At 42.2% G+C, this 24,572-nt stretch overlaps 1 protein-coding gene across 2 annotated transcripts in view; it reads right to left on the reverse strand.

Annotated features, from left to right (window-relative positions):
- TELO2 (telomere maintenance 2) overlaps window positions 1-9,528 on the reverse strand; it is a 41,798-nt gene extending 32,270 nt beyond the window's left edge. The window contains exons 1-3 of one of the 2 annotated variants that reach the window (XM_089683201.1): window positions 9,409-9,528; window positions 6,638-6,985; window positions 1,060-1,340 (exon numbers count right to left, since the gene is read on the reverse strand). In XM_089683201.1, coding sequence (XP_089539327.1) covers window positions 1,060-1,340; window positions 6,638-6,969 — 613 coding nt within the window. In that variant the 5' untranslated portion in view covers window positions 6,970-6,985; window positions 9,409-9,528. The remainder of the gene's footprint in view (window positions 1-1,059; window positions 1,341-6,637; window positions 6,986-9,408) is intronic. The other variant, XM_089683208.1, reaches the window with a different exon arrangement.
- Window positions 9,529-24,572: the final 15,044 nt, after the last annotated feature.

Here is a 24,572-nt window from a genome sequence, read left to right on the forward strand (position 1 = left end):
GCAGCTCGTTTCACCGGCTGTCCTGTATTCCAGGAGGCCAGCATCTTCACTGTGGGCACCTGGCTGTGACAGCTTGTGGCTTCACAGCCCGGTACCCACTGCGCATGCGCGAGTAGCGCTGCGCTTCATGAATGGTCCTCTAGTATTCTGGGACCTGTCACGTGTCCCAAAAGACTACAGGAAGAGAGGGAGGGAGGACAACTTCTGCTTCTGATCGCCTAGGCGATCGGACCGGAAGTTGGAGCAGTTACCTGCCAAATTTGGGTACCCACTCTGCAAAGGTGCCAATCCTTAATGGGGAGCGGGGGACCAGTCCTTAAAGTGGAACTTCCCCTTTTGGGTGGAGCTCCGCTTTAAAGGCTCTTCTACTGACAGCTCAGTGCCAGGTACCACAGTATGAATTCAGTGGTCTAGTGGCCTCCATGCCTTGATGGGTCAGGGCTGTTTCGGTGGCAAAAGGGGTACCTACTCAATATTAGGTGCGTGAGTAAAAAAGATATGGCTGATTGGTGTGTGTGTAATATATATAATATATATATATTATTATTATTATTATTATTATTATTAATTATTTTTTTTTATTACACATATGTAATAAGTAGCTTTTCACACCCACTGAGGAACCTGGACACACTTCAGGGGCTACCACTGGGGGGGGAATCTAGTGTGGCAGATCCATATCATCAATCTGTTCCCTTGGTTATGACATCAGAGAAATGGAGCAATGATCATGATGTGATTGGTGAACGATGTTCTCCACAGTACATCACATTATGAACATTGTACATTGTGAATTGCAGAACATGCTCTGCCCACAAGACATTTAACTGTGTGTGGGACTGGATGAATGCTGGCTACCATGGAGCTGTCTGAAGGTCTGATACATTGACAGTTTTGCTAATAAATTCACAAGGAGGTACCTGGACTTCAGGATGACCCTCAAGTAGGTTTATTGTTCAAATTGTACCCATAACAAAATTTTAGCTGGACCTTTTCTTAAACGGTAACCTTTCACAGTGGTTTCTACATAACCCACTCAAATCCTGGATGTCAATTTACCTCTCAAGGACACAGACACCATCTGCAGTACTTTCAGTATGGCATTTCCGATGCGAGGAAAGTAGTTTTGTGAATAAAAGACGGACTTATTATGTTTTTGAAGACAATTGGCCACGTGGTCAGGCAAGTTACAGATTTTTGCCAAGATGCCTTCATGCAAGACAGGAGTTGGAGTGGCTTCCAGCTGCTGCTCACACACCTCCCAGATGACTTCCGCCAGGGCCCCACGCTGCAGGAATTTCTCAAGCACGTGAACACAGCGATCTAGGCGAGCAGAAGGCCTTTAAGAGACAAGCAAACAAAACACGGTGATTCATTTGTCCGTACCCTTCAGATGTATACTGATGAGAAATTCAGCTATTCACTAAACAATGCTACTGCATCTTACTAAACTGACTTGCTGATTATTTGGTCCCACAAATGGCAGTTTCCAACTTATTAGAACAAAAGAGAACAGTTGGCTAATATTTACTAGACTTCCACAGATCATGCCTCTAATCAAGTTATAAACATACAAGGTAATGTTCAAGACAACACGAGCAATGAAAAATATTACTACTTCTACAGATTAGTATTTTTTTTTTCTATCTCTTTACCTACTTATTTTGAATCCAGTTCAGTCCAATCAGGTGATCAAGCAGCTCTAGTTCCCGTGTCAGTGAGCCGCTGCTGCAGGGGAGAGGAAGGAGCATTTATGACACCTGAGCCATGGAAGCCTATGAATGATGTCAAGGCTCTGGGATTTCTCCGCCATTTTTGAGTGCTCCCATACAGAGGGGAGCTGATACTGCTGAATCATGTGACCGGACTAAAAAAGGGTAAGTACATAGATATTTTTTTTATACACGGTATGCAGGAGGTAGGTAGGAGGAAGGAGGGAATGTTTTTAAGAATAGTTCGAATTTCGAACAAATTTTCTTTAGGAAATCAGAAATTTCGTGCCTTTTGTAATCCGATGGTGTCACCATTGATTTCGAAAATTCAACCAACCGAGCCTTTAATTTCACCTCGTGTTGCTACAGAAAAGACTTTGTGGCCAAGAATGTTCTTTTCTTTCCAGGTCAGCTCATGCTCATTTCTTTTTTTTTCCCATTTATATTTCTCGCATGATTCTCCCATCGATTCAAAATTTGTTTGTTTTCCAAAAAATTTCCAACATACTCGATCACTCAAATTCGATTGTCACATGAAAATTGGCCGTTTCTGCAATGCACAAATGGTGCGAAATTCGAACAAAAATTCTTAGAAAAGAGTTTTGAAAGAAAATTCTTTCGATCCATGTATGGCCGGCTTTAGCCTTTACTACCACTTTAACTTTTTATTTGGAGAAAGCGCTGCTGCAGGTTCACTCCAGTGCTGCTGCCATGAAGTAAAATCCTATGCATGTGATCCACGCTGAAGGCTAGGAGCCTTATCTGTTCCTCACCATCACCAAAGATCACAAGATCAAAGCCCTATAGAAAGATATATCTACTCATCTTTTCTTTTAGTTTTTGATAGAGTGGGGAAGAATTATAAGCTCTTATGTTTTTACGGCTATCCGCAGCTCTTCTAGAGAGACCTGAGCCAATAGTTTTGTTCACATCAGAACTGCTTCTCTCAACATATAAGTCTAATGCAATAAAAGCTTGAAGCAAGCCAAATGTAGGTCAGAAGGAGGTCAATTGCAGGCAAACTGCATTTGACAATGGATCCGAATGATCCCTGAAGCATTTCAAACTGAGTTATATAAAAACCCACATCAGCAGAGAAGTGAATCCTTAAAGCAGGCACCACTAAATGCAGGACCATGGTCCGGACCAGGGCCGAGTGACGGCCCTGCCCAGACTGCCACGGCCGTGGCATTTAGCTGCCTTTATGTCCTCTGTCACTACCGCTGCTATCATCTTCACAGCAGGGCAGAAAGCAGGAGCTGCGATCGGTCTCCATGGAGAGTGGGAGCTGCTCCACTTTTCAAGTTAACAAGTGGCTGGTTGGCTGCTATGATGTGGGGCAGTCCTAGCAAACAAATGGCTGGTTGTTTGCTATGATGTGGGGCAGTCCAAGCAACCAATTACCTGCTTGTTAACAGGAGAGGTTGGGAGGCTCCCACCATCCATCCAGACCGATAGCACCTCCCGCTCTCTGCTAAGAAAGGTAGGACATGAAGGGAGGGGAGAGGGAAGAGCATACTGATGTAAAGGAAGGGGAGCCGTGCTGTTAAGGCGGGCTGCCTTATACAAAGAGTGGACCGCTATGTAAAGAGGGGCACTAACAGTGGTGCTATAATGTAAAAGAGGGGCTGTACCGTACAAGGGGGGACTTTGCTGTGGAAGGGGCAGTGATGTAGAGGGCACGTGGTATAAAAGGGGGAATGCTATATAAAGGGGGCTGTGATGTAAAGGTGCTATAATTGTAAAGGGGTATATGTAAAGGGGAGACATATGTGCAAGGAGCTGTAATCTAAAAGGAGGACTTTGATGCAAAGGGGTGGAACTGTGATATAAAGATGGGGGACTATGTTACAAAGGGGGGGAGGGACTAAGATATAAAGATGCGGGACTGTGCTGTAAAGATGGGGGACTACGTTGCAAGGGGGGGGGGGGCTAAGATATAAAGATGCGGGACTGTGCTATAAAGATGGGGGACTACGTTGCAAGGGGGGGGGGCTAAGATATAAAGATGCGGGACTGTGCTGTTAAGATGGGGGACTACGATGCAAAGGGGGAAGGGGGCTGCAATGTAAAGATGGGGCCTGTGATGCAAAGAGAGGCACTGTATTGTAAAGGAGGCGGTGTTGTAGAAGATTCTGCTTTAATGTAAATGGAGGGACTGTGATGTAAAAGACTGCACTGTAATGTAAATATCGTGCTATGATGTAAATGGGGGCTGGGATGTGAAGGGGGCTGAGTAATAACACAAACATGAGATTTGGACCTCTACTGGAAGAACATTTGATGACCGGACCTCTGTGAATTTCAATTCCACACCCCTGCCTAAAAGTGTATATCCAGTGTAGTTCTCACATTTCCTGTCTGATCACTGTAAGAGACTGTGTCTAGGAGTGTTAGGCTTTTTCTGATGGGCAAAATGCAGCTTGCTTCTAGGTGCATTCTGATTGGAGAAACACTGTAAAAAACACACAGGAGGCCCAAACGCCTAGTGCATTACCAAAAGACACAATTATTATGCACCCATAAAGCCAAAAACACACAAACATAAAAGAAGGCAAGAATGATAAATCACAAAGTTTTGATCCAGGTCACCCAAAGCAGACTCAGATTGGCAGGCTTACGCATTTCGGGGGATACACCCCCTTCTTTAGAGCTAAACCAGCCTAGGGCCACATCTTCCTATATATACAATAATATATAAACCACCCTCACCCTCTTCAGCTTCAAGTGGGTGGAACCAGTCCAACAAAGAGGGTTGGAGGCTCATCCAAACAAACGAACACACGCAAAGATCTTAGTCTTAGGTATTTCTTAGTATGTGTTCGTTTGTGTGGATGACGGAACTCTCGGCTGGTTTAGCTCTGAGTAAGGGAGTGCGGTTCACAAAGCCTGCCAATCTGAGTCAGAGTCTCAGTGACACCATCTCACAATCAGGACTTTCTGATTTATCATGCTTGCCTTGTTTTATATTTTTTATTATGTTTTTGGCTTGTGGGCAGGGTGGATTTGATTTAAATCAAACTGATTTAAATCACGATTTAAATCACTAGTCAGTAAGGCTTGATTTAAATCCTAGTTTTCTACATAAATACTAATTCTTGCTGGTATAACTTTAATATGCAAGTAGATGAAGATTTTTAGAACAACAACTTTTCATATTAGTTTTTTTATCCTCAGTTTAATAGGTTAATCATTCATATTTGGACAATTTTTCTGTTGTACTTAGGAAGGAGAAAAATAATCATTACCTTAATAATAACAATTTAAATAGATTTATTCAACTGAAACAATAACATTCCAGCATATGTGATTTGCTTAAACAAACATCCATGTTTAACTAATTTGGCTAAACAAAATATATATATTTTAAGAAACTTAGACTGTCAGCCCCTTCCTCCTCACACTTAGTTTTACTTTCTCCTTGTGCAGATCTATTCCACTCCAAACAATCAGAAAAATATTGTTTCTATTCTATTCACTGAACTTCTTGAAACTTAGCACTGAAGGGGTTGATTCTGTATTCATAGGTTTGTAGAAGTTAGGATTAAGGTCTTTTTCTTAACTCTGTTCATGTTATAACATTTTTGCTGTGAAGAAGAGGCATGTGATCTCCACTGAGTCAAATTCAGTTTTGAGAACTGCAAAAGTAAACCAGACATCTGTGATAATATCTTGTAGGCAGAGAAACTGCCCAATAATCTTACAAAAACCTCTGGAAGAGCATGACATTGTGAATGGATTCATGGAATTTATTTCCCAAAAAAATTTAGCATATACAGCCTTATTCTACATAATTAAAAAACTAATCTTTATTTCATGATGGAATAACCTTTGGATGGTAATATATTTTCCTCAAAAAGCATTTTATTTAAAAAAAATCCAATTTAAATAAAAAAAATCTGATTTAAATTAAAAAAATCCGATTTAAATAAAAAAAATCTGATTTTTTAAATTTTTTTAAAAATAATCATTGATTTTTATCCACCCTGCTTGTGGGTGTATGATAAAAGTGTTCTTTGATAAGGCAGTAGGCGTTTTCGCCTTACTGTATGTTTTTACAGTGTTTCTGTCAAGATTCCCGGGTCTGAGGAGGGTTGCACCGGTGAAGCATTACAGTTGTAAGCTTTGTTTGCGCACATTGGTGCATTCTGTTTGCATTTAGGGACAATTCACACCAGTGCATTGATCTGCACTGCACCAATTTTAGGTTCATCACACATAGCTGGAGAACAACTCAAATTCTTTTAATTCATGTTTTTTCTCATGGTTACTGTGACAATGTGTGAATGCATCAATGCAGTGCATGTTATCTCAGCTTGCAGAGCTTGGATTCATTGAATGAGTTTACCAAAAATGTAGATATTGCAAAATATACAACCTCATGCTGCATAACTAAGCTCCATTTCATACTGAATAAACAAAATTATTCACGTATCTTAATAGATTTTTACTCCAAAAGCATTTTATTTAAATAAATTGCTACGATAGAACCAGTGCTATTGGTGAGGCTTCTGGACTCTCGCCCGGGATGCTTTTGCATCCCGGGCCAGAGCCTTTCCCCACTGTTGCCATTTATAGATATATATTTTGTGTTTGTTGAAACATTATGTATGTGTCTGTTTTGACTGTTGTCTTCCTTACCACTTGTGTGTTTTTTTTTTATAATAGTGTAATAAAACATGTTCCATTTTATCTAGTGTTTCCATGTTGTGCATTTCTATACTTTCATATGGTATGGTGCCTTGAAAAGCCCCATTAGTTTTTCCTCCGTTAGGGTTTTTGCTTTTTTCTGATTAAATAGGGGTGTGGCACCTACACCACTACACAAGGACAGGTGAGATTGAATGTCTCTCCAGCTCCCATCCAATTTTCCTATCTAACAATAGTTATAAGCCTCCCTTATCTATCTTGAGTCAGACACTCACCCTGTTTGCCCCAGACTGTCCACCAGCACCAGGAAGGCTTGGTCTGCAGGACCCTTTAGGAAGAAACTGTCCCAGAGATCCAAATGTTCTGAAGTCAGAAGGTCCATCCACTGGGGACCCATTTTGGCCACCAAAAACCTGAGAAAAGGAGTGTAGTGTGATCGATAAAACTCAGCGATCTCCTGTGCTGTTGCCGGATTCTCACCCTGCCCCAGGTAACATTCAATGCCAGTCAGAACTTCCACCAATTTATCTCCATCAGAGATCTTAGACAAGTCGGTGAGGGCACCATAGACGGCAGAGCGCACAGACAGGATGTCCTGATCCATCATAGGAGGGCTCTATGACCTACAACATAAAACACAGGCAGTTAGGGGTACGTACAGCTAAAGCTGACCCTCTGTCAGAGATCTATCTACTCACCATGAAATAAATGTCATCACTACAATCCTATAAAGGCTTTCACATGTTAATGTAATTTCAGAAGTCGTTTCCAAGGGTTTTAAAATTTGAAGCTTTCATTAGATTACCTGGTGATCCTGCCATGATGGACCTTGCGCAGGCACTTCCTGCTACAGGGTGACAATGCTATGTCCTGTCCCCAGCACTGTCACCCTGTCACTTTCTCTCCTGATGGAGACCACAAGCAGTCATGCCGATGTCCATCAAAGAAGTACACCCCAATCATTAGACTTCCTTATCGGGACTTTTTGGCAAAAGAATACTCAGTGTGCAGAACATATGCAACTATTGTGTTATAAGCCATGAAAGTATCTACACCTGGATGGTTCTCTGCCCTCACACACTTCAGGTGGGCATCAAAGTGTTCCTGGAAATTGGCCTGTATGCCATTCATAGTATCCTGGGATATACAGCACAGTGTCCCTGGAACTGATCGGTATATCAGTCAGGTCTCACACATCATATCCTAAGATATACAGCAGTGTCCCTGGAAATTACTGTATATCAGTCAGGTGTCACACATCATATCCTGAGATATACAGCAGTGTCCCTGGAAATGATTGGTATATCAGTCAGGTGTCACACATCATATCCTGAGATATACAGCAGTGTCCCTGGAAATTATTGGTATATCAGTCAGGTGTCACACATCATATCGTGGGATGTACGGCACAGTGTCCCTGGAAATGACTGTATATCAGTCAGGTGTCACACATATCCTAGGATGTACAGCACAGTGTCCCTGGAACTGATCGGTATATCAGTCAGGTGTCACACATCATATCCTGAGATATACAGCAGTGTCCCTGGAACTGATCGGTATATCAGTAAGGTGTCACACTTCATATCCTGGGATGTAGAGCACAGTGTCCCTGGAACTGATCGGTATATCAGTCAGGTGTCAAACTTCACATCCTGGGATATAAAGCACACTGTCCCTGGAAAGGACTGGTATGGCAGTCTAGTGTCATGTATTGTATTCCAGGGATATACAGCACAATGTCCCTAGATATTGCAGGTAATTTTCAGTGTCACACATCCTATCCTGGGATAGACACTCAGCGGCCACTTTATTAGCTACATCTGTTCAATCACTTGGTAACACAAGTTGCTAATCAACCAAAAATATGGCAGCAACTCAATGTATTTAGTCATCTAGATACGGTGAAGACAAATTGCTGAAGTTCAAATAGAGCATCAGAACGGGGAAGAAAGGGGATTTAGGTGACTTTGAACGTGGTATGGTTGTTGGTGACAGACAGGCTGATCTACTGGGATCATCACACACAACCATTTCTAGGGAAATCAAAACTCATCAGACCAGGCAACGTTTTTCCAATCTTCTGCTGTCCAATTTTGGTGAGCCTGTGCGAATTGCAGCCTGTTTCCTGCTTTTTTTCCTGTTTTTCTTAGGGGACAGGAGTGGCACTCAGTGTGGTCTTCTCCTGCTGTAGCCCATCTGCTTCAAGGTTCATTGTGTTGTGCGTTCAGAGATGGTATTCTGCATATCGTGTTGTTATTGGAGTTACTGTTGCTTTTCTATCATCTTGAACCAGTCTGCCCATTCTCCTCTGACATCAACAAGGCATTTTCGTCCACACAACTGCCCTCACTGGATATTTTCTATTTTTCGGACCATTCTCTGTAAACCCTAGCGATGGTTGTGTGTGAAAATCCCAGTAGATCAGCAGTTTTTGAAATATTCAAACCAGCCCGTCTGGCACCAACAACCATGCCATGTTCAAAGTCACTTAATCCCCTTTCTTCCCTATTCTGATGCTCGGTTTGAACTTTAGCAAAATCATCTTCACTACATCTAGATGCCTAAATGCATTGAGTTGCTGCCATGTGATTGGCTGATTAGCCATTTGTGTTACCAAGCAATTGAACAGATGTACCTAATAAAGTGACCAGTGAGTGTATAGCGCAGTGTCCCTGGAAATGACCAGTACGCAGGGGTGTTCTGACAACTCACGGGGCCCCCGGGAAATAGGGGATCATGGGGCCACTGTTTCCTTGCCCACACTCAAAAAAAGCCTATAAAAAAGGTACCGGGGGCATTTCATGTGGCCCCCTACTGACCTCGGGCAATGCCCGAGTGCTCGAATGGTCAGTCCACCCCTGCCGGTACGTCAGCCCAGTGCCATTCATATCATATTGGGATATATAGAAAGGGGCCCCATGGTGCTCTCACAGCCAGGAATGTTACCTCACCACTTGTGGGTTCATCAATATTATCATCCACCCTGTGTTACCTGTACACCACCCCACTCTCTGCCTGAGAAACCTGCAGCAGCAGATCCCAATACCTGTACCCAGGAGTCCTCTCAATAGTCCAACAGAGATATCAGCGATCTCCCACACTGTGCACTGAGCTCTATCCTTCCTGCTGCCAAGCCTCACTCTGGGCCTCAGCACAGATCCTATGACTTCCTATAGCCAAGCCTCTTTCTGGGCCCCAAAACAGATCCTATGACATCATATAGCCAAGCCTCACTCTGGGCCTGAGCACAGATCCTATGACTTCCTATAGCCAAGCCTCACTCTGGGCCACAATACCGATTCTATGACTTCCTATAGCCAAGCCTCACTCTAGGCCTCAGTACAGATCCTATGACTTCCTATAGCCAAGCCTCTTTCTGGGGCCCAATACAGATCCTATGACTTCCTATAGCCCAGTGTTTCCCAACTCCAGTCCTCATGGACCCCCAACAGGTCATGTTTTCAGGATTTCCCTCAGATGAAACAGCTGTGGTAATTACTAAGGCAGTGAAACTGATCAAATCACCTGTGCAAAATAATGGAAATCCTGAAAACATGACCTGTTGGGGGTCCATGAGGACTGGAGTTGAGAAATACTGCTATAGCCAAACCTCGCTCTGGGCCTCAGCACAGATCCAATGACTTCCTATAGCCAAGCCTCGCTCGGGGCCTCAGCACAGATCATATGACTTCCTATACCCAAAGCCTCTTTCTCGTCCCAGCACAGATCCTATGACTTCCTATAGCCAAGCCTCTTTCTGGTCCCAGTACAGATTATTGAGCCTTGTTCTGAGGCCAGTACTAGGGTTGCTGCCTCATCCTTTTAAACCCAAACACCTATTAATTACACAGGTTATGTGACTGATTAAGGTGATAATTAAACTCACTTGGTGACTTATCTGCTTTAAATTAGCTTCAGCACTTGTGTCATTAACCACTCACCCTCCAGAGGATTTCCCCCCCTTCCTAACCAGACCATTGTTATGGTGCTGCGTTACTTTAGCTGACAGTTGCGCGGTCATGCAACGCTGCACCCAAATAAAAATGTCCTTTTTTTCCTCATGAATTGTGCTTTCTTTTGGTGGTATTTGATCGCCTGTGCATTATTTTTTGCGCTATAAGCAAAAAAAGACCCAACAATTTTGAGAAAAAAAACTATATTTTTTACTTTTTGCTATTAGACATGTCCAGTAAAAAAATGTAAAAAATCAAATTTCGTCATACATTTAGGGCAAAAATGTATTCTGCTCCATGTCTTTGCTAGAAAAAAATCTCAATACATGTAAATTAACTGGTTTACGTGAAAGTTATAGCGTTTACAAATGGTGATATATATACTGGAATTTTTTTATTTTTATTTTTTACTAGTAATGGCGAAGACCAGCGACTTATAGCGGGACTGCGGAGGACATTCTGACACTGGAGGGGGCTGGCTTGGAGTCACTGACATCCCCAGTGACACCAATACAGTGATCAGTGCTAATAAAAAGCACTAACACTGCACTAATGGCAATGGGCAGGAAGGAGTTAATATGTGGGGTGATCAAAGGGTTAACTGTGTGCTGTGTGTGGTTTCAACTGTAAGCACACTGCTTTGTATGGCTCTGCATAGCAGAGCCATACAAAGCAGTGTGCTGGAGCTCACAGGGGAAAGATCTGTGTTGTCTACATACAGTTCTCTCCCACATCGATCACCGGGTGCCGGCGAGTAATCACCGGCTGGGACCCGGTGATTGACAGCCAAGGCTGCGAATGGCGGCCCGGGTAGGGCGCCCATGGTTCGAGTGCGCCCCCTGCCCGGAAGTGCAAAATCATGTATATATACGTGATTTTGCGCACCTGTGCCACCCTGTAGCAGTATTTCTGCTATAGGGCAGATGGGAAGCGGTTAATATGTGTTTGGGTGTAAAGGGATGAGGTGGTGACCCTATCTTGCACATGCACAGTAAAAATAAATGGTGATGTCGATTTTCAGAATGGCAGGGGCACTTGTATACATGTGGCCATGGGGCAGGCATGCCTCCGCCTATGATTAGCTGTCTGCTTTGACATCTCCCTGGTGGGACAGCTCAAATGGGTTTGGACCCGTGTCCGAACATGCCTGAGCGCATCCTTATTCTCTACGTGTTTCTCTTTCACAAGTTCTGATGTAGGTAGGTATGCAGCTTTGGGGGTAACAAACAATTTATAATTTAGTCATTCTCACTTTTTTTTAGCACTCTATGGGGGAGATGTACTAAAACTGGAGCGCTCAGAATCTGGGTCAGCTGTGCATGGTGGCCAATCAGCTTCTAACTTCAGTTTGTTCAATTAAGCTTTGGCAATAAAACCTGGAAGCTGATTGGTTTCTGAATCTGATTCCCCTTCCGTCTGTTGGATCGGATCGGATGACAGTCGAATGGAAACAGACAGGCAATCTATGTTCATCCGACCGCCCATAGAGGACAGCAGGCTGTGTTCGTGTCTGCTGTGCATAGGCAGACACGGACCTGTCATCCACTTGTTCAGCAGGGATCAGCAGACAGATCCCCCGCCGAGCAAGCAGATCCGGTGACGGGTCCACCATGTGTGACAGTGGCCTAAGTGGGGTCAAACCGGCATTTGTTTTCGACCACAGTGATGGGAGAATTTGAAGAAGCAAGATGGAAAGCTTTTCTCAAGCGGACAAATTTTTGGACAGTGTATGTGGTTTATGTTCAGAAGTTACATTCATTTTAAAATTGAATGTTAAAAGCAAGGGAAATTTTTTAGCGACATTCGTCCATTCATTAAATGTACAAAGAATTATGAATATTCTCGTACGAAAATCTATTAGTGTATGGCCAGCATAAGAGTTTCTTTATATGGCGCGACTGCTGTTGAAATAATGAGTTTCAGGATTGGGGGGGGGTCCATTTTTACCCCTAACACTAGCACACCACCTGCAAAAAAAATGTCTGGAGCTGCCCCTAATATATATGTGTATATATATATATATATATATATATATATACACATACAGTATATATGGCTTTTTTTCTCACAGAATAGGTGCAGGAACCCCCCCCCCCTTTTGAGGGGTCACTTCTTGTCTCCTTTCCTCCTACCCACCTCCAATCACTGTCCCTTGGTTCCACCCTCTACCCACTTCCCACTACCTCTCCTTTTAGAGAATGCAGAGCCAAGTATCATTTTATGGTGCTAAGTATGGGATTTGTTAATGATAACAGGAAAAACAGTAAAGTAGATCTCCTGTGGCTAGTAATAGACCCCCCTCAGCAACAATAGATTCCACTTTAGCAACAATAGACCCCCGAAACAATATATTCCCCCAGCAACAATGGACTCCCATGACAAAATACCACCCCGGCAACAATAGACCCCCAACAGCAATCACAGATCCCCCAGCAACCAGCATCTGTCTATAAGCCATCTGTCTATATACCCGTTTATAAGTCAGCAACAATAGACCCCTCCCTCAACAGTAGATCCCTTCCAGCAACAATTCCCCCAACAGTAACAATAGACCTCCCTAGCAACAATAGACCACCACACACTTTTTTTGTGTGGTGGTCTATTGTTGCTAAGGAGGTCTATTGTTGCTGTAGAGTGCGGGCAGTGATTGCCCAGCAGCCAGCATCCGACACCCCAGCACCACTTGTCAGTACATACATTCGGTACTGGAGGTGCCAGAACTGCGTTCCCCCGCATTCCCGCTGAAAAACAGCCCTGTGTATATATACTGTATGTGTTGTGAAGACTAGCTACAAGTATAGAGCTGATAAGTCACCAGAAATCTTTTTTAAGGGCTTTTTTTGCCCATGTTTATTCTCATTTGGTATAAAAAAAACCACATAAAAGGATTATGAAGGGTTTGCCGCATTTTATAGCCATAACAAAAATATCTTCCACTTTGCAGCACTGCTGCGCTGGCCCTTTCCTGTTCCTTCAGTCTCACCAAAACACTGTGGTCACTTGCATACTCCACCACACTGACCCACTCAGAGGCCAAGGGAGATGGGGCCCAATGTGCCCTCACTGGATGGGGATTGATGCCATCCCGCCTGTCACTTGCAGCTGCTTACATTGGGCTCCCTCCCCTCCCAGGCTGGTCCTTCCTCCATCCCCCATTTCTATTAACTCATAAACCCTGTTACCAAGGCAACACGGCCATACCTCCTCCTGGCCCCCCATTGGTCTCTGGCCCATACAGGTGAGGTATGCTTAGGATTCCATTTCTTGGCATCCTGGTTGCCAGACAACACCTTTCCTCATTCCTCCCCTCTGCCGTTATTGGTTCAACCATCCGGAGGTGCCTGTTTCCTTTACAGCCAAGGAGGCTGCCATCTTAGCCTCTGTTTGATCTGCAGTTGCCATGGTGCTGCACTTGTGATCAGTTTGTGATCAGCAGCCAATTGATGGCTCGGCAGTTTGGTTGAGAGCACAAGCAACGGGGACAGTTATCATAGACGACAGGCCTGGAATCTAACTGTTTTGGGAAGCTAAATTGATGGGTGAAGATCTGATTTCAACATCATGGGGCCTATACCTGGGCCTTGTTTTGGCCTGACCAGCTGCCATTGGATTGGATTGTGATCTACTATGGACCGACCCATTGCCTGTCTTCTGACCATGTCTATGCCTGCTGCCAGAAGGGACTCACTGCCGGTTTATGGGCCTCTTTTCCGATTGCAGTCTGGACTGACCTTCTGCCTGTTTTCAGACCACGCCTGTACCTCCCATCAGTACTGATCCATCTGCATATCTCCAAACTACGTTCCCACCTAAAGATCTGAACGAGCCATCCTCTGTGGACATCTGTACCCCTGGAATGACAGGTTCTCTTTATTCACCATTGCTTTACCCTGTATGCTTCCTGGCCAACATCAGAGCGAAAGTCATATCTGACCTCTCAGACTCAGACAGACTACTTAACCCAGTGGTCTCAAAACTGTGCCCCTGGGGCCGGATGTGGCCTTTTGCTTGCCTTTATCCGGTCTTTGGGGCACTATTCCATCCACAACTTCCACTAATGATGGGGTACCTTTCCTCACACTGACACCAATGATAGGGTGCTATTTCTTGCACTGACACCAATGATGGGGTGCTATTTCTTGCACTAACACCAATGATGGGGTGCTATTCCTCCCACTGACACCACTGATGGGGTGCTATTCCTCCAACTGACACCACTGATAGGGTGCTATTCCTCCAACTGACGCTAATGATGGGGCACTATTCCTCCCACTGATACCAATGATGGGGCACTATTCCTCCCACTGATACCAATGATGGGGCACTATTCTTCCCACTGACACCAATGATGGGGCACTATTCCTCCCACTAATACCAATGATGGGGAACTATTCCTCCCACTGACACCAATGATGGGGCACTATTCCTCCCACTGATACCAATGATGGGAAACTATTCCTCCCACTGACACCAATGATGGGGCACTATTCCTCCCACTGATACCAATGATGGGGCACTATTCCTCCCACTGATACCAATGATGGGGCACTATTCCTCCCACTGATACCAATGATGGGGCACTAATCCTCCCACTGATACCAATGATGGGGCACTATTCCTCCAACTGACACTAATGATGGGGTGCTATTTCTTGCACTAACACCAATGATGGGGTGCTATTCCTCCCACTGACACCACTGATGGGGTGCTATTCCTCCAACTGACACCACTAATGGGGTGCTATTCCTCCAACTGACACCAATGCTGGGGTTCTATTTCTCACACTGACACCAATGATGGGGTGCTATTTCTTGCACTGACACCAATGATTGGGTGCTATTTCTTCCACTGACACCAATGATGGGGTACTATTTCTCCCAAGAGAAATTCTGAAGGACCCTCTGCACACTGGTATATACCCTTTCAAGCAGACTATGCAATAAATAGGGATATTTAGTTCACACATATTGTAATACATGCTTAAGCTGGCCAACTGCGTCAAAGTAATCCCTCTCTGGCCAGTCCTACTCTGCTCTGCCTACGCAAATGCTACTGTGGACACAATGCTAGCATAGGGGAAAAGACACAATGGGGATAGCTACCAGGTTCATGTCTGGCTAGCTCTCCCCCACCGTGTCTTTTCCCCTATGTTAGCATTGTGTCCACAGTAGCTGCGCTGCACTGCAGGGTTTATTATATGTTTAATTAGCGCAATGCAAACCTTTCTCAATTTTTGCATTTTTTTTGGGAAGGGGGTCCAACATACAGGCCCATAGCATCCCCCTGATCAGTGCAGCACCAATGCCTTCCCTGTGGATGGATGCATCAGCACTGGACTGAATATGTCTCTGTGGACATGTTTCCAGAAGTGTAAAGTCATTGTAAAATTATTCTATGAACATTTTAATTAATTTTTACATGTATATTATAGATAATTTATTTTTTGCATTTTGCATTTTGTTTTGTTTTTTTGTTTTTTTCTTCATTTTTTTCTTTGGACATTTTTGTTAAAATAAACAACAACAAGAAAAAGTTAAACAAAAACCCAAAAAATATATATAAACACATACAGTATATATTGTCATTGCAGAAGAGACATGCAATGTACTGATCCAGTCTTTGGGGTTGATTTACAAAAGGCAAATAGACTGTGCACTCTACAAGAACAGTTGTGTCAGAGCTTAGTGAATGAGCAGAAGCTCTGCTGGCTTCGATCATCCAATCACATGCAAGCAAAAATGCTGTTCTTTTTATTTTCGTTGCATGTGATTGGGTATTCTTTGCAAAGTTACTCTTTACCTTGTTTACTAAGCTCCGGAGCAACTGCGCTTTGCAAAGCGCACAGTCTATTTTCCTTTAGTAAATCAACCCCACTTGCTCTTTTACTTTGATGTTGTAGTTATTAATATGTTTATGATAAATTTTCATTGGGCTCATACCACTGGTCCAGGGGCGGACTGACCATTTGGAAACTCGGGCACTGCCCGAGGGCTTGGGGTCAGTAGGGGGCCCCATGAGATGCCCCTGGTACCTTTTTCATAGGCTTTTTTGAGTTTGGGCAAGGACACAGGGGCCCCATGATCCCCTATTGCCCGGGTGCCCCAGGAGTTGTCAGTCCGCCCCTGCACTGGTCATTTACTGTATTTTCTAAATTGGCATTGCATTTATTTCACTCATTGAATATATTAGCAGGCGATGTTTTGAGACTATAATATATATCTTTTCACTTAGTTTGTGTGTACATTTTGCATTATTTGCACTTTAATGAGTCACTTTCTAGTGGTTTTATTTTTCACCTGATTTATGTAGCTGGTAATGATTGCATTTGTATGTATCTGTTTTAGTTTGCAGAGTTGCACTGTAGGGTTCATTATATGTTTAATTAGCGCAATGCAAACCATGCCCAATTTTTGCCATTTTTTGGGGGTTTTTTTTCTTCATTTTTTTCTTTTGACATTTTTGTTAAAAAAAAAGAAAAAAGAAAAAGTTAAAGTGGAACCAAAAACCCCAAAAAATGTGAACAGGCAGGGTTGTCATTGCAGAAGACACATGCAATGCCCATTGGGGCACTTGGCGGAGGGGAGAAGCAAGGAGCGCCAGTGGGGGACCGGAGAAGAATTCTATTGCACAGAGCAGGTAAGTATAATATTTTATTTTTTTTGTTCCTTTGCTATCGCTTTGAGTTTGTGAATGAACAGAAAGCCGCTCAGCACAGAGCACTTCCCAATCATTCCCTGTCCAGTGCAGCTAAGGCTGCAGAGAAAGGGACTGGGGAATCTTTGTCCTCAATCCCTGCGTCTCAAATGCGAGACGACAGGGGCCTGTTTAGACCCCTGATATGTCAGTAAAGCCCCCCCCCCAACAAGACTGCTGAAAAATTGTAACAAATAATATTGTACAAAATCATTTAAAAAATTCCAAAAAATAATAAAAAATAAAAACTACTCACACCGTCCACTGCCCTACTCACACCAACCTCGGCCCTACTTACACTGTCCACTTTTAGGCCCCATTCACACCATAATGATTTTAATGCGATTCTGCGTGTCGCATAGGACAGCCCATTCACTTGGCATGTGTGAGCAGTAAATCATTTAAGTGACAATTTTGTGTAAAAAAAAAAAAAAAAAAAAGTTTTTGGTCATTTTCCAAAAACTTGTGGTAAAAAAAATAAATTCTTCTATTGATTCAACATGCCTCTCAGCAAATAGTTTGGGGTGCCTACTTTCCAAAAAGGGGTAGTTTTGGGGGGTGGGGGCGTTTTATGCCCAGCATTAGAAGTTTATGCCACACATCACTCACTCTTCTAACCACCTGAAGACCAAGCCTTTTCTGACACTTTGGGATTTATTTACTAAAGCTGGAGAGTCCAAAATCAGACTCCCTTCTGCATAGAAACCAATCAGCTTCTAACCTCAGCTTGTTCAATGAAGCTTTGGCAATGAAACCTGGAAGCTGATTGGTTTCTATGCAGACGGGAGTCTGATTTTGGACTCTCCAGCTTTAGTAAATAAACCCCTTTTTGTTCATGAAAAAAATCAGTATTTTTTGCTAGGAAATTAATTTAAACCCCCAAACATTATATTTTTTTTTAAAGCAGACACCCTAGTGAATAAAATGGTGGGTACTACAATTTTTTATGGCACATAGTACTCGCGCAACAATTTTTCAAAATCAAATTTTTTTTCCAATAATACACTTTTTTTACTTTTAATGCACAAAAACACAATATATTGGCCAATTATTTGGTAAGATATAAAAGATAATGGTATGCCGAGTAAATAGATACCAAACAGGACATGCTTTAAAACTGCGCATGCTCCGTGCAATGGCGACAAACTGCATACATTTTTAATATCCATAGGCAACGCTTTAAAAGCTACCATTTTAGATTTACAGAGGAGGTAGTGTTAGAATTACTGCCCTTGATCTGACGTTCACGGCAATACCTCACATGTATGGTGCAACCGCTGTTTACATACCGACACAGGGTCAACGCTTGTGCACACAGGTGTGCGTGCACGGGAGGGGCTAGTTTTTTTTGTTTTAAGTTATTTTTATTTTTTTTATTATTTTTACACTGTATCTTTCATTTTTTTATTTTTTTTATCACTTTTAATGCTATCACAGGGATAGCAAATATCCCCTATAACTTCAATGTGCATTGTCATATATTCTTTTTTGAGAAATCTGGGGTCTATCAGACTCTAGATATCTCCTCTGCCCTTACATTATCTAATCAAACCAAGATCAGTGTGATCAGATGCTTTCCCAATTTACAAATGGCGCTGTTTATATCCTGCGAAACTGAAGTACTGAAATGCTCGTAGCTTCCGAATTCTTAGACTATAGAGATGATTGGCACCGTTCTGGTCCCCAATCAGCTCTATGGTCAGCTGGCAGAAACACCGGCTGCATTCTCAGGTTCCCCCGATGGCACTGGACTGCCCAAGAAGGCCGTGGAAGGCAGCAGGGGAGGGGGGCATCATATCCCGCTGCTTGTAAAAGCAATCCTGCAGCTAATTAGCCACTAGGATTGCTTTTACAAGAAAGCCGATCGCCGGCTGAAAAAACGGATACCAGGATGATGCCTGCAGCTGTAGGCATCATCCTGGTATAACCATGCAAAGTCCAGTGATGTACCAGTACGTCGCTGGTCCTTGTTGGGTATATATGCTATGTTCTTTTTTTTTGTATGCAGCCTGTGGACTGAATGAAAAAAAGAGAAGAAAGCTCTGCCAGAAAAAGTGTGTGTTATGCCCACCATTAGAATATACCACCCTGCATCCACCCACTTCTAATGGTACTGGCAGGTGCCAGGACTGATCCTGCTAACGCTGCATTTTTGGGGACGCTATACTAATGTGAACACTGGTATAGTGCTGATGTGATCAAAGATATTGATCCGTTCAGACACTATACTAGCAATGGAGGTTTATGGTGTATGAGCGTCTTCCTGGCAGTCAAGGGGTTAAATGTGATGACTGGTGTACTGATGGGCAATCTGACGCTATCTGGGAGGGGCGTGAAAACCACGGGAGCGCAGATCATGTATATATATATATATATATATATATATATATGTGATTTTGCGCACCCATGCCGCCCTGTAGCAGTATTTCTGCTATAGGGAGGTCAGGAAGCGTTTACAGAAGTGGTTTGTGTTACATCACTGCGTTACTTTAACTGACAAATGCGCAGTCATGCAACACTGCACCCAAATTAAATCTATGTCCTTTCTTTCCCACAAATTGTGCGTTTTTTATTTTTTGCGCTATACAAAAAAAAGGTTGACAATTTTGAGAAAAAATACAATATTTTGGACTTTTTGCTATAAAACATGTCCAGTAAAAAAATTTAAAAATCAAATTTCGTCATAAATTTTGGCCAAAATGTATTCTGCTCCATGTCTTTGCTAAAAAAAATCCCAATACGTGTAAATTAATTGGTTTACGTGAAAGTTATAGCATCTGAATGGAAATATACTGGGATTTATTTTTTTTTATACTAATAATGGCGGCGACCAGCGACTTATGGCGGTGATCAGCGATTTATGACAGTGATCAGTGACTTATGGCGGGACTGCGGAGGACATTTTGACACTGGGGGGGAACTGACTTGGGGTCACTGACATCCCCAGTGACACCAATACAGTGATCAGTGCAAAAAAAAACCCACTGACACTGTACTAATGGCACTGGGGAGGAAGGGGTTAACATTTTTAGGCAATCAAAGGGTTAACTGTGTGAGGGTAGTGTTTTACTAGTGGGCGGGGGGTGTACTTCACAGGAACACACTGATCCCGAGAGCTAAACTCTGAAAACAATGCAGCTGTGCTCTGTGTCACTGTTTGCCGGCAATCGCCAGGACCCGGTGGGTAATGACCGGCCGGGACCTGGTGTTTAACACCCGCGGCCACGATCGGCGGCGCGGGTAGGGTGGTCAAGCGCCTTGCGCACTCTCCCTACCTGTTTTGCAAAATCAAGTTATAAAACGTGATTTTGCGCAGCGGAGACGCCCTGTGGCCGTTTTTATACAGTGGCTGGTTGGCAAGCAGTTAAGGGGGAATATGATCTCCATGTATAATACATAAGGGGGATATGATCAACATGTATAATACATAAGGGGGGATATGATCTCCATGTATAATACATAAGGGGGGATATGATCTCCATGTATAATACATAAGGGGGGATATGATCACCATGTATAATACATAAGGGGGGATATGATCTCCATGTATAATACATAAAGGGGGATATGATCACCATGTATAATACATAAGGGGGATATGATCACCATGCATAATATATAAGGGGGGATATGATCTCCATGTATAATACATAAGGGGGGATATGATCTCCATGTGTAATACATAAGGGGGATATGATCTCCATGTATAATAAGAGGGATATGATCTCCATGTATAATACATAAGGGGGATTATGATAACCATGTATAATACATAAGGGGGGGTATGATAACCATGTATAATACATAAGGGTGGATATGATCTCCATGTATAATACATAAGGGGGGATATGATCTCCATGTATAATACATAAGGGGGGATATGATCTCCATGAATAATACATAAGGGGGGATATGATCTCCATCTATAATACATAAGGGGGGATATGATTTACATGTATAATACATAAGGGGGGATATGATTTACATGTATAAATACATGAGTGGTTCATATAATGAACTCGGTGTAGAGTTATTCACCCTGAGGTCATCACAGAGGACAAGGGGGCACTCTTTATGTCTGGAGGAAAAGAAATTTAATCTACAAACATGGAAATGTTTCTTCACAGTACGATCACTATGTATAATACATAAGGGGGGATATGATCTCCATGTATAATACATAAGGGGGGATATGATCTCCATGTATAATACATAAGGGGGATATGATCTCCATGTATAATACATAAGGGGGGGATATGATCTCCATGTATAATACACAAGGGGGTTATGATCTCCTTGTATAATACATAAGGGGGGATATAATCACCATATATAATACATAAGGGGGGATATGATCACCATGTATAATACATAAGGGGGAATATGATCTCCATGTATAATACACAAGGGGGCTATGATAACCATGTATAATACATAAGGGTGGATATGATCACTATGTAGAATACATAAGGGGGGATATGATCACCATGTATAATGCATAAGGGGGGATATGATCACCATGTATAATACATAAGGGGGGATATGAGCACCATCTATAATACATAAGGGGGAAAATGATCACTATGTATAATACATAAGGGGGGATATGATCACCATGTATAATACATAAGGGGGGATATGATCTCCATGTATAATGCATAAGGGGGGATATGATCTCCATGTATAATACATAAGGGTGGATATGATCACCATGTATAATACATAAGGGGGGATATGATCTCCATGTATAATACATAAGGGGGGATATGATCTCCATGCATAATACATAAGGGGGATATGATCTCCATGTATAATACACAAGGGGGATATGATAACCATGTATAATACATAAGGGTGGATATGATCACCATGCATAATACATAAGGGGGGATATGATCTCCATGTATAATACATAAGGGGGCATATGATCTCCATGTATAATACATAAGGGTGGATATGATCACCATGCATAATACATAAGGGGGGATATGATCTCCATGTATAATACATAAGGGGGGATATGATCTCCATGTATAATACATAAGGGGGATATGATAACCATTTATAATACATAAGGGTGGATATGATCACCATGTATTATACATAAGGGGGGATATGATAACCATGTATAATACATAAGGGGGTATATGATCTCCATGTATAATACATAAGGGGGGATATGATCTCCATGTATAATACATGAGGGGGGATATGATCGCCATGTATAAATACATAAGGGGGGATATAATCTCCATGTATAATACATAAGGGGGGATATGATCTCCATGTATAATACATAAGGGGGGATATGATCTCCATGTATAATACATAAGGGGGGATATGATCTCCATCTATAATACATAAGGGGGGATATGATCTCCATGTATAATACATGAGGGGGGATATGATCTCCATGTATAATACATAAGGGGGGATATGATCTCCATGTATAATACATAAGGGGGGATATGATCTCCATCTATAATACATAAGGGGGGATATGATCTCCATGTATAATACATGAGGGGGGATATGATCTCCATGTATAATACATAAGGGGGATATGATCGCCATGTATAAATACATAAGGGGGGATATGATCTCCATGTATAATACATAAGGGGGGATATGATTAACATGTATAATGCATAAGAGGGGATATGATCTCCATGTATAATACATAAGGGGGAAAATTATCACTATGTATAATACATAAGGGGGGATATGATAACCATGTATAATACATAAGGGGGGATATGATCTCCATGTATAATACATGAGGGGGGATATGATCGCCATGTATAAATACATAAGGGGGGATATGATCTCCATGTATAATACATAAGGGGGGATATGATTAACATGTATAATGCATAAGAGGGGATATGATCTCCATGTATAATACATAAGGGGGAAAATTATCACTATGTATAATACATAAGGGGGGATATGATAACCATGTATAATACATAAGGGGGGATATGATCTCCATGTATAATACATAAGGGGGGATATGATCTCCATGTATAATACATAAGGGGGGATATGCTCTCCGTGTATAATACATAAGGGGGGATATGATCTCCATGTATAATACATGAGGGGGTTATGATCTCCTTGTATAATACATAAGGGGGGATATAATCACCATATATAATACATAAGGGGGGATATGATCACCATGTATAGTACATAAGGGGGAATATGATCTCCATGTATAATACACAAAGGGGCTATGATAACCATGTATAATACATAAGGGGGGATATGATCTTCATGTATAATACATAAGGGTGGATATGCTCAACATGTATAATACATAAGGGGGATATGATCTCCGTGTATAATACATAAGGGGGATATGATCTCCATGTATAATACATAAGGGGGGATATGATCTCCATGTATAATACATGAGGGGGGATATGATCGCCATGTATAAATACATAAGGGGGGATATGATCTCCATGTATAATACATAAGGGGGATATGATCTCCATGTATAATACATAAGGGGGGATATGATTAACATGTATAATACATAAGAGGGGATATGATCTCCATGTATAATACATAAGGGGGAAAATTATCACTACGTATAATACATAAGGGGGGATATGATCACCATGTATAATACATAAGGGGGGATATGATCTCCATGTATAATACATAAGGGGGGATATGATCTCCATGTATAATACATAAGGGGGGATATGATCTCCATGTATAATACATAATGGGGGATATGATCTCCATGTATAATACATAAGGGGGGATATGATCACCATGTATAATACATAAGGGGGGATATGATCTCCATGTATAATACATAAGGGGGGATATGATCTCCATGTATAATACATAAGGGGGGATATGATCTCCATGTATAATACATAAGGGGGGATATGATCACCATGTATAATACATAAGGGAGGATATGATCTCCATGTATAATACATAAAGGGGATATGATCTCCATGTATAATACATAAGGGGGGATATGATCTCCATGTATAATACATAAGGGGGGATATGATCTCCATGTATAATACATAAGGGGGGATATGATCTCCATGTATAATACATAAGGGGGGATATGATCTCCATGTATAATACATAAGGGGGGATATGATCTCCATGTATAATACATAAGGGGGGGATGTGATCTCCATGTATAATACATAAGGGGGGATATGATCTCCATGTATAATACATAAGGGGGGATATGATCTCCATGTATAATACATAAGGGGGGATATGATCTCCATCTATAATACATAAGGGGGATATGATCTCCATGTATAAATACATCATTGGTTCATATAGTGAACTCGGTGTAGAGTTATTCACCCTGAGGTCATCACAGAGGACAAGGGGGCACTCTTTATGTCTGGAGGAAAAGAAATTTAATCTCCAAACACAGAAAGGTTTCTTCACAGTGAGAGCTGTGAAAATGTGGAATAGACTCCCTCAAGAGTTGGTTTTGGCCAGCTCAGCGGATTGCTTCAAAAAAGTCCAGGATTCTTTCTTAGATACACAGAATATAACTGGATACTAACATTTA

Source organism: Staurois parvus, unplaced genomic scaffold (genome assembly GCF_062004578.1).
Source record: "Staurois parvus isolate SC_StPar_1 unplaced genomic scaffold, SC_StPar_1.0 ptg000018l, whole genome shotgun sequence".
Lineage (NCBI taxonomy): Eukaryota > Metazoa > Chordata > Amphibia > Anura > Ranidae > Staurois > Staurois parvus.